Genomic DNA, 12,073 nt, shown 5'->3' on the forward strand with positions numbered 1-12,073 from the left:
AATAATTACTAAGATAGATTATAATCCACAGAATATAATATGTGTCTATGAGTCCACACTGATAGGAATAAAAAAAGAAAAAATAAAGAAATGAGAAAGAACGGAAAGTTCTTCCCAACAGCTGAATTCCACTATTCTACTTAGCAAACATAACAGTGGTAACTGTTTCAGGTAAGAATCATTAAAGAATGTTAAAAATAATGGGGAAAAGTATAGGAAACAGGATATTTACATGATCTCAGAGTATCTCCCTCACAGATTCTTAAGTACAAAGGAAAAATAATAACTTTATCATGGCAGACATGACTTTATCAATAAATAAATAATAAATAAAATAATAAATACAAAACAAAAATGAAATAATAAGCAAAAATAACTTTATCAATCTGGCACACACCAACTAAATCAAGAGATCAAAGTTACAATCATCACTAATAGGACAATTCAACATTATGTGCCTCCTGAAATGACACGCAAATATTACTACTGTGATGTTCTTGCAAGCATGCCCAACTTGAATCATGAGGAAACATCAAACAAACTCAATCTGAGAGACAAGCTACAAGATAACTAGCCAATGCTATTCAAAAGTGTCAAAGTCATGAAAGAAAGCCTAAAGAATTATTGCAGAAAAAAGAAGAAGAGACATGGCAACCTAATGAAACACATGATCCTGGATTGGGTCCTGGACCAGAAACAGGACATAATATTGACACTTTTAGTGAAATCTGAATAACATCAATAATCAATACATCAGTGTTAATGTCTTGATTTTGGCCATTGTACTGTAATAGTATAAGATGTTAACATTTGGGGAATCTGGTTAAGGGCACATGGAAATTCTTTGTACTATTTTGGAAGACTTTCTAAGTCTGACATAATTCCAAATTAGAAGATTTTTTTAAATGTTTAATTATTAGAGATCAAAAACTGCAATCAAAAGTATTCAGAACTATAAAAACTAAAGAAATCTCATTTTTAAAAGTATGAGTTTATTGAAATACACGAAACACAATTAATTCGTCCATCAAACAAACTTTCATTTCATTTGTTTCTGAGACTACAGTAGCTTAGTCTCCATCAATTCACCTATTACAATTAATATAAATTTCTCACTGTTTAATTTTCAATAACTTTTGTATTTCTGTTTTATTACCCAGCTTTACACTTCAGAAATATTCCCTATTCTACGATGTTTTAGAATCCATTAGAGTTTCCTGTCAAAAGCATTCTAGGCAGGGTTCAATGGCTCACACCTATAATCCCAGTACTTCAGGAGGCCAACAGGGGAGAATCACTTGAGGCCAGGAGTTTGAGACCATCTTGGGCAACATAGCAAAACACAATTTCTTTCTTTTTTTTTTTTTTTTTTTTTTTTTTTAAAGTCACTCTACTTACTGTTATCTCCAGGCCTTCAGGCCTTGGTCAGGCTAATGCAAAATTCTTACACAGTACCTTTTACTGTTAACTATATCCAGGTTTCCTATTACACTCAATTTCAGAGATCCCTGGTTTAAATATTGTTACTAGATATAACAAATTGTCATTAAATTATGAAATAAGGATAATAAAAAGAAATCCTACACTCTATCTTGACATAGCTTTAATGACAATGGAGTCCAGGGTTCATAGCTATTAATCAGCTATTCTGATTTCATAGCCTCCAAGACCATTCTACAGCCTCCTCAGGCTCTTTTCACCTTATTCACAGAAAGTCCCTCTTCCATGCTATTGGACTTAAATCCTACTGTGCAAAAGACAGATTTTACACTGCTCCAGAAACACCTTGCAAAATTTTTTCTCTCCCAGAATAAAGTATCCTAAAACAGAGTAGGTATTCAATAAATACTCAGGGGTTTTCCTTTTGTGTTTGGTGGAGCCTGGTTCTAGGAGAAATCAGATACTTCCATTACCAATCAAAAACACCTTAACCAATTATTTCATAAAAAATTACTTTAGCCAATCATCTAAGGGTCTAACAATACCGAGACACAGAGAAAGGGGCACACAACTACAGAGGAGAAACAAAATCCACAAAAGTTGGATGGCAGAAGCTAGAGACAAATTTTGCAGGCTTTATTATTTTGCCCAAAGCTTACCATGACACTGTGAAGAAAGCAATGCAGAAAGTAAAGCATATCTAAGGCCAGGCGTGGTGGCTTCCCAACACTTTGGGAAGCCAAGGCGGGAGGATCACTATAGCCCAGAAGCTCAAGACCAGCCTGGACAACATAGCAAGATCGCATTCCTACAGAAAATTTTAAAAATTAGCTGGGCATAGTGGCACATGTCTGTAATCCCAGCTACTTTGGAGGCTGAGGTGGGAGGATGACTTGAGCCCAGGAGGTCAAGGGTGCAATGAGCAATCATTGTGCCACTGCACTCTAGCCTAGGCAACAGAGTGAGGACCCTGTCTCAAAATAATAAAATAAAATAAATTTTAACAGAAAAAAAAGAGTACCTAAAATATGAAACTCCTAAGAGGTTTAATTTATGCCTCAATCCCAAATACTCAGTTCATTTTGTAGTGTAAAGCCTAGAGATAGACACCTTGACCTCACATTTTTCCACTCGTTCTCCACCCAAAGAAGCAGGTAATAAACCCATTTGTTGTTTTTAGGTATCTATTAAAATATATGTCTCAACAGTATCCTTAACATCCTTACTACCAATAGATTCTGAACATAATCTAACCCAACATATTAAATATAGTTTTAATATTCTGAAAATAAGCAGAGAGGCTAATTTTCATTTATCCGTCAAAAACACATATTCACAGGGAAGGGTGCAGAATGGGTAAAAGATCCAAATGATCTGTATATTGATCTATACCTGTCTTTGTATAACTACTGCAAGCACACAAGGCACATTTTTTCAGTTCTACACTGTTTCAATTTTGCATTATGCATTATTATTAATTTTTAAGGCTAGTTCATTAAGAAAATTCAAAATAATATGAACAAATAAACATATACATATCAAATACTTGTTATTTAACTACTTGAATTAGTACACAAAGCATTAATAATAAAAACCATAGGCCAGGCATGGTGGCTTACACCTGTAATCCCAGCACTGTGGGAGACCAAGGCAGGCGGATCACCTGAAGTGGGGAGTTCGAGACCAGCCTGACCAACATGGAGAAATCCTGTCCCTACTAAAAATACAAAATAAGCCAGGCGTGGTGGCACATGCCTGTAAACCCAGCTACTTGGGAGGCTGAGGCAGGAGAATTGCTTGAACCTGGGAGGTGGAGGTTGCAATGAGCCAAGATTGCGCCATTGCACTTCAGCCTGGGCAACAAGAGCGAAACCCCATCTCAAAAAATAATAATAATAAAAACCATAACTGCCATATAACCCAGAGGAAAAGGTCAAACCATAATGGTGGTAGTGATAATCTCTAGGTGGTAAAATTTCTTTTTATTTTCTTCTTTTTTTAATGTTCTTTTCTGAATTTTGTCAAATGCATCTGTCTTGCCTATAAAATACCCTTAAAAAGCTAAAAAATGCTAAACTAAGGGGCAAAGTTGTTTCCAACAGAGGCAGACAATTAAAATGAATGAAAATATTTTTACATATTACCAATAACATCAAATATAATAAAATACTTAAACATTCTAGAAAGTGTATCAGGTTAGATCATTACAGTCACCTAATATTGAAACCAAGTTATATCTGCTCCACTTCTTGTCTCCATATATATCTTTTAAGGTAACTACATGTTACATGGAGATGGAGATGTCATGATACAAAGAGTATGACTGCCACTTAAGACTTTCCAAAACTCATAAAAATTAAATAGAATCTGTCATCTTCAAAATAACATTTAAAAGCTAACATATATGTACTTCTAGTTACTCTAAAACATTGTAATATGAAATAATGACTTCTATGTTAATATGTTAAAATAATTATTTCAACTATTTATAACATTTGCTGAATGAATACATACATATAGCAAAACTGTAATGGATCCAAAAAATATGGATTACAAAAGAAAAAAGTAAAATGTTGCTGAGGAAGAATAAAATCTCTACTAATATCTTGACCAGCCTGGGCAACATAAGGAGACCTCATCCTTACAAAAATTTAAAAATTAGCCAGGCAGGGTGGCACATTCCCATAATCCCAGCTACTCAGGACGCTGAACTACTACTCAGGAGACTGAGGTGGGAGGATTGCTTGAGCTCAGGAGTTCAAGGCTGCAATGAGCCTTGATCGTGCCACTGTACTCCAGCCTGGGTGACAGAGCAAGACCCTATCTCAAATTTTAAAAGTCTTAAAACTTAGAAATACAAAATTTGAAATTAAGTTTTGTTGTAATAATGCAATAACTTTACGAGTATATAAAGAGAATAAGGCAAATTATTCAAAGAAGTAAAATACAGAATGAATCAGAGAGAGTTCATCATTTTTAGATTATAAACTGGCAATTTTTCTATTAACTTTAACATGTCCAATATCATTAAAAAACAAGGTAGTGGGCAGCAGACATACCAAAAACTGTATCATTAAGAGAAAAACACTTTCAAACTTAACATCTGATTATAATTTATATTAAACTAGCTACGCTCGAAAATCAAAAATTTAGCAGAATGAGAGATAACTGTACTACACAGCTTAGAATACTAGCAAAACAAAAAATATATAATTTTTTGAAACATTTATTGTTCTGTTCACATCAGAAATTCACACTCTGAAGAGTGTAAACTTTCCTAACAACAAAGCAATATTCTTCAAGCATTAAGGTTATTTGTATAATTTTTTTTTAGAAGTCTAACTTACCGAGTACCATCTGCTTTCCAGCTTACTTTATATGGTTTCAGGTCTAAAAGTTTAATATTTTGCTTGTCCATGGAAACAGGCTGTGCTCCAGGGAATCCAGACCTTAAAGAAGAACATGGTATTACTATCGTGGCTGGTATTCATACAAAGCAATACATGTCTTAAACCAATCTCAAATGAATCACACATTTATCACAAGGTTCTCTCTATCATGAGATTAATGTCAACTGGAATAACATCTGCGTTCACAAAAATACTAATAAAAGATTATCATTTTCTTGACATTTTAGAATACAAGTTAACAGAGTTCTAAATTACCACTGCTATAGTATAATCACTGAGCTAATTTTAAAATATTAGTATACATTATCTAAATAGTAAAGCAGGTATGTTTACAAGTCTTGTACTTCAGGAAGAAGTTTAAATCTTGGCTTTATTACCTTACATGATATTCTAGACCCCATATTTCTCCAACATGACACTGCCAACTTGACATAACTGCAAGGTTGGCAACTTTCTCCTCGAAAGATACCCAGAAGTGACAAAACAGGAGAAATGCAGATCAAGATTAAGGTTTAACACAACATTAAAACCAAGGGTGTAGGTCAAGATTAAGGTTTAACACAACTTTAAAACCGATCTTATTTCTTCATTATTTTCATATTTTAGTTAAAACTACTTCTAGATGATTTATCTGATATTCCTCTAACAGTAATAAAAGTTATTTCCATTAGGAATTCATATTAGGAATTTTTAGCAATAATCCTTTTTCATTACATTCAACCGTATTACAATTCTCTGCCACAGATACCAATGACCAGCAGAAATAACCACAGACCAAGACCTGAGAGCAACAGGTAAGAGCAATGTATGCTCTCCTGAATCCACTATGACACGTCTGAAAGATATTTTCAAGTCGTGGCAGGGAATGCCACGACTTGAATATATTTAAAGCTGATTAGACTTCTGATTACAGAAAAACTGGAAAATGAGGCAGATCAAAATTTCACCTCTTCCCTCTTAACAAACTGAGAGACTAGCTCAAACATTAATCAGTAGCAGTAGAGTCAAAGACATGAAACAAATACTAGTCAGTGAAAACAATTTTCTATTACTTTAGGAAAATATGTGAGTCATCTAATTTTGACTCAACTGTCTGGTTATTGCATTGATTCTCTTGAAAGAAATCCGACACCTTTAAAGTATTCTATTGCAAACATACTAACTTCAAGGAGCCAAGAAGATATGCCAATGCTTCTATTAATTTTAAGTGTTGCAAAGTAAGAGTAAATTTTATTTAAAATTTTAAAATATTTATTACCCTTCCCAGCCACAGAATTGATGACACTTCTGCTGTACCTCTCCTAACTTTGGTTGTGTTGTTACTTGAGTTACACCTTTAACAGTAACACCTTCCAAGAAAATAGCGCCCTTTAAAAAAAAAAGGAAAAACAAGAAAAAGAAAAATATTTTATTAGAGTTCAACTTCATTTACAAAGAAGTGACTAAGAGATAAATTAGTTTGTTTTCACAAATCTTAGCAAGTCAATATATCTAACAGAAATGGTCTGCTGTATAAACTCCCCTAGGATTGTACACTAGTTTTCCTAAATCCAGCATATAGTTTTCTTCAATATACATATGTACTCTACAGGCACTTCTCAAATCGTAACAGTAATAATAATTTATCTACCATTTACTGAGAGCCAAGCAGAATGTCATCTTGCAAATATTCTCTCTAATCCTTACAACACTGAAAAAATAGATTGTATTATATTTATTTGAGAGATGAGTAAATAAGGCATAAAGATTTTATGTAAATCAACTGGTAAAAGACAGAATTTGAACAGGCCTACACTATACCAGTCACCAATGGAGAGAAGGAAGAAGGAGTTGTGTTATTATGAGTGAAGTATGGACTTTAAGGGGATAAACACCAAAACCTCTACCTTTGTAAACCAGAGTAAGAGTGTAAGGCAAAGTGGCTAAGCCACAGTCATTGGATATATTAACATATTAATAGAACAAAATATTACTCATCATGGAACTTTTAATCTAAATTTTTTAACTCAGAACTACATATTCTGAAATATCACAGCAAAGTAAAGCAGATGGAGAATATCAAACAAATAAGGAACACTTCTGGAAATTTTAAAACCTAAAAAAAATAGTCTAGATGTATGCTACAGTTCTTTTCAGGTCCAGAAAAGGCTGGCATCAGTCTTAAGAAAAATATATAAAACAATTCTAGCTGTTAATGTAATAAGGGAATAAAAATTTAGTCTACAAGCTACAACGTTCAGCCTTCTGGCAAAGACTTGGCAACCTGAGCCACCTGAGAGAAGAAAAAAAGAACACTTAATATTTCACCCACATACATTCCTGTCAAATCTAGAAGAATCCTGAATCCTTCCAGCGACACTAGTCCTACTGTTTGTCCCTAATTTTGAATCACTTTTTGTACTTATCTGTCTCTACTTTGCTTTCCTTAAATAACCATAATTCAGGAACTTCATAAGCCAAAGGACCAAGGAGTACCATCCCTCTCCTATTATACCATTACCTCTCTGTACTAGTCAATGGCTTTTCTGTTTAAAACCATTTCTATCATTAAGTACAACAGCCAAAGGAAAAAAAAAAAGAGTATTTTGAAAAGAAAGCTCAATCAGATAATGAGGTTTGTAACATACTTACTTACTGAGTGTTCAGATAATTTCAATATCCTTATAAAATTATATCTTATGCTAATTAAAAAGAGAACACTTCTTTTTAGAGAGTTCAATATTAAGCATCTTAATTCTGATGGTATTAACAGCATGAGATGTTCTTTTTAAGTTTTACACGAAGAAAGTGTCTAGCTTCATTTATCAACATGGATTTCCTATGCAAAGTTAAGAAATTTACATTAGCTTCTGAAATAGGCAAAATAAAAGCAAAGGCCAAATTAACCTAAGTTACTACTAAAAACACAAACACTATTTCTTTTTTTAACAAACAATAAAAAGGACTAATGCATAGAAAATATGATCAACATTCAACCAAGCACTTTCCCACAATATTACCACAGAAATATTTTAATAACATTTCTATACGGTTGAATAAGCTGAATATTTTTAATTTAACAGAGCCAATAAATACTGAGCATCAGTACAGATCTAACAACTACTGAGGTTGGTTATAAAAGTTAACCCTAATCATCCAGTAAATGGCTGTCATGCATTTATTGTTCTTCTTTCTTTTTTTTTTTTTTTTTTTGAGACGGAGTCTCGCTCTGTCGCCCAGGCTGGAGTGCAATGGCCCGATCTCAGCTCACTGCAAGCTCCGCCTCCCGGATTTACGCCCTTCTCCTGCCTCAGCCTCCCGAGTAGCTGGGACTACAGACGCCCGCCACCTGGCCCGGCTAGTTTTTTGTACTTTTTTTTTAGTAGAGACGGGGTTTCACCGTGTTAGCCAGGATGGTCTCGATCTCCTGACCTCGTGATCCGCCCGTCTCGGCCTCCCAAAGTGCTGGGATTACAGGCTTGAGCCACCGCGCCTGGCCTGTTCTTCTTCCTTAATCTTTCCTACCATGCATCAACTTCTTTTTTAACTTCCTCTATTTTCTTCCACAACAAATAAGTAAAAAGAAAAGTAGAAGTTAAGTCCAATGAAAAAAAGTGTGATACACTTCATACACAAATCATCCTTGATAACTTTAGGTTAACATAATTTGCTATTTAATGTTACCACAATAGTTCTCTGACAAAATACCATTTTTATATTATTCAAAAATATGTAATAACTCCAAGAAAGATCACTAATTTTTTTTTATTTATTTCTAGATGTAGTTTGTTTAATGTAAGCCAATTCTGGTTATTTCTACTTAGAGCTGAAAGCAACCTGAAAGCAGCTATCTTGGTTTTCATATAAGAGATCTAGAAACTGTTCCAACATTCTAAATGTACAAAAGGTCTAAGAGGGGAGAAAATAAAATCCTTCAAACAAGATTTGCACATGCTGATACTGCTCATTATTTCATTATACCAGCCCTTCCAAATCTTGAATTTGCATTTTTAACCAGTGTTAGAAAATCCTGTATTTCCCTCCTTGGGAAATATGGTAAGCATTAGCCATGACATATTCCTGAAGCTAAATCTCAGGGCATCACTTCTCACAAACAAGAGATCAAGATGCTTTTCATATTTATTTTATTTTAAAAATCCAGAATGGATAAAAGAGAACAATCATCCAGGATGTAGGTGCCAGACACAGAGCAGAAGGTAGCTAGAAAAGTATGCCTTAGGGAAGTTAAGGGCCTAGCCTCATTCCTACCTTGTTTTAATAGCTGTACCTAACATACATAGCTTAGTTTTCCATTGCTGTAGCTTCCTCTGCCCCATTTACAAACATGGCACAGCCGGCATGCCTTGCAAGGCCTGACTTGAAGGACCCCATGTACACACAGGCCAGTACAGCAGTACTAGGCTAACTAGAAAGATCTCATCCCCATATGTGATCTCATTCCAAGTCTATGGCTGACAACCTTCATTGTTATGTATGAGATGGTTTCACTCCTTGAAAACATGGCCACTTCAGCATTAAATAGTTAAATCTTTATAATGGAAGATCACTAATTCTAAACAGTGGCCAGATGTGGTGACTCATTCCAGTAGTCCCAGGCTGAGTCAGGAGGATTGCTTGAGCCCCGGAGTTCAAGACCAGCCTGGGCAACATAGTGAGACCCATCTCTATTTATAAAAATAAAAAATAAATAATTAATTTTAAAAATAAATTATAAATAGCAATGTCTTAGGTCTGGAATTATTACATACATACTATAATTGAGTATTAAAGTCACTGACATTTATTTTCACTTTTCAACAAATTATTATTTCTATTTGTGAAAATAAAAAAATCAAAAGTTTAAAAAGTATGTTTATAGAAATATATTTCATAAACAGAGTCAACTAGCCTTAAAATTAAAATCTGCATGGCTATCACAACAGAAATGAGTGATCCTTTAGACAGAAATTTAGTAATTACAGAAGATGGGGGCAATTTATGTGACAGACAGCTGTGTGTGTGTGTGTGTGTGTGTGTATGTACTGAGAAAATGTATACAAGTATATATGTACAACAAGCATATTTTCATAATGAGGAAAATACATTCATTGTTGTATTCAAAGAAATGATCTCGGACATCAGTTCAAGGAGCAAGCAACCTACATGTCAGTCATAATCCTGCAACTCAGTAATGCATGTCCTCAAAAGATGAATAAAGAACAAAAAACTAGCCGGGCGAGGTGGCGGGCGCCTGTAGTCCCAGCTACTCGGGAGGCTGAGGCAGGAGAATGGCGTGAACCCGGGAGGCGGAGCTTGCAGTGAGCTGAGATCCGGCCACTGCACTCCAGCCTGGGCGACAGAGCGAGACTCCGTCTCAAAAAAAAAAAAAAAAAAAAAAAAAAAAAAAAAAAAAAAGGTGTCTTAGGAATGTAAGGGGCCAAGCACAGAATAGGACATGTACCACAGTTACAAACCCAAAGAGAGCTATCAAAAGTAACTACAAGGAGTCCATTACTTGAATATATAGTTACATCAATATAAGAATCAGAAAAGACTGTGCTTAACAAAGTCTCAAACCAAAAATACCTTCATTATGTCAAGAGATGTGATCTACAAAATAATTAGTCATTCTTAGATTGCCTCTGTCAACTATCTTCAACCTCAGATGGAAATAAAAGAAAAATGAAAGCTTTTCCAACCATAAATGTAATAAGTAATTATATCTATGCTTCTCATCCCTGTCAACCATAGGTCAACTACTGTTGACACCATCCACGATTCAACTCTCCAGTCCCCTTTCTTCTCTGATGGTTTTGTACTCACTGCTTTAAAGCCCCTTTCCTTGGTTCATCTTATCAATAATCGCCTTCCCAAAGAGTGCCAATGTAAACCCTGGAATTCCTTTTTCATAAATAACCTTCCCCTATCATCTCAACCATTTTCTTGAACACCCCATACCCTGTGTCTCAGCTAAAAGCTAGCTCTCCCCAGAGAGACCACTTCATCTTAAAGCTACTTATTCTCCTACTGCCCAAGATCCATGGCAGTAATTTAAACTACTATTCTACCTCCTCGTTGCTTTTCTAATGTCTTTCAAAAGCCCCTCTTCCGTTTACACTAATTCCTTTCAGCTATACCACTCAGCTGTAGTAAAGCAGAAATCCACTGTGGGTGCTGGCATAACAACTCTCTTTAAGAGCTGCCCTCCCCACCCACAAAGATGGGGCCTAATGGCCATTTTATATGACATTACAAGGTAACATACTACTCCAGCCAAAGTTGATGGGAGCACAAATAACCCTAACTCAATCTGAAGCCATCAGATTCTCTCTCCTGGTAATCTGGAATTGGGATTCAGAGACAAGCAGTTAGTCTCTGCATGTGGCTAAAATTATTACAGGTTACCTTAGAAGCTTTGAGACAGTTAACAATCTCCCAGGAAAATGAGAAATCAGGAAGAGTCTGTCTTGAGAGACAGAGCCAATGAGAAGACTGATACAAATAAAGGGACAAAAGCAGAGGTGAGATATTAAGAAAAAATAGCAGAAACTAGGTTCTAAGTAACTTTCCAGGTCCAGGTTCCAATGTTGTCCTAAAATCTGGCATATTCTGGTGCCTGAGTTCCACCAATTTACTCATGAATAAGTACCCTTAATATTTAAGCTAAAGTTATTTTCTGCTACTTACAGTCAGAAAGTCTAAAGTAGTAAAACCCTCTATCCTTTGTGTATTGAAAGATACTGCCCTACATTCATCAAAAAAAAGTTGGTCTTTCTCACTATTCTAACTTCTATCATTATATTGGTAACATCAACATCCACTGAAATAACTCAACCTATCGTACAACCTTTACAGTTCAGTCATCTCATTTTCAATGACCCTCATCTTTGTCCAACTGGAACATCCTGCTCCATGGCCATACCACAATCATTTCAAACCACTCTACCTTTAGATTCAATTCAACTCACATTGATTGAGTGCCAACAGCATTCTAAAACCAACATGTTGCTCTAACTTTTATAAACTCTTTTACTGTCACTATGCCCACTTTTCAATTTCACCAAGACTAACAGTCCCTTCATTTCTCCTTTACACATTCTAACGGCACCTCATCCTGACCTTACTTCCTATTCAGCCAAGAACCTATGGCTGATTACTTCAATTATTTTTCCCCTGATAGCCTCAGTGCCCCTTACCTCTTGTTCTTCATCACACCCAAACTAAATTTCTCCAACCTTGAGTCA

The 12,073-nt window shown here is 35.2% G+C and overlaps 1 protein-coding gene across 3 annotated transcripts in view; it reads right to left on the minus strand.

The window, feature by feature from the left end:
* RNGTT (RNA guanylyltransferase and 5'-phosphatase) overlaps positions 1-12,073 on the minus strand; it is a 332,045-nt gene that overhangs the window by 257,450 nt on the left and 62,522 nt on the right. For all 3 annotated transcript variants that reach the window (XM_050789534.1, XM_050789536.1, XM_050789535.1), the window contains exons 7-8: positions 6,109-6,218; positions 4,788-4,889 (exon numbers count right to left, since the gene is read on the minus strand). In XM_050789534.1, coding sequence (XP_050645491.1) covers positions 4,788-4,889; positions 6,109-6,218 — 212 coding nt within the window. The remainder of the gene's footprint in view (positions 1-4,787; positions 4,890-6,108; positions 6,219-12,073) is intronic.

The sequence above is a fragment of the Macaca thibetana genome, chromosome 4 (assembly GCF_024542745.1).
Source record: "Macaca thibetana thibetana isolate TM-01 chromosome 4, ASM2454274v1, whole genome shotgun sequence".
NCBI classification, from domain to species: domain Eukaryota; kingdom Metazoa; phylum Chordata; class Mammalia; order Primates; family Cercopithecidae; genus Macaca; species Macaca thibetana.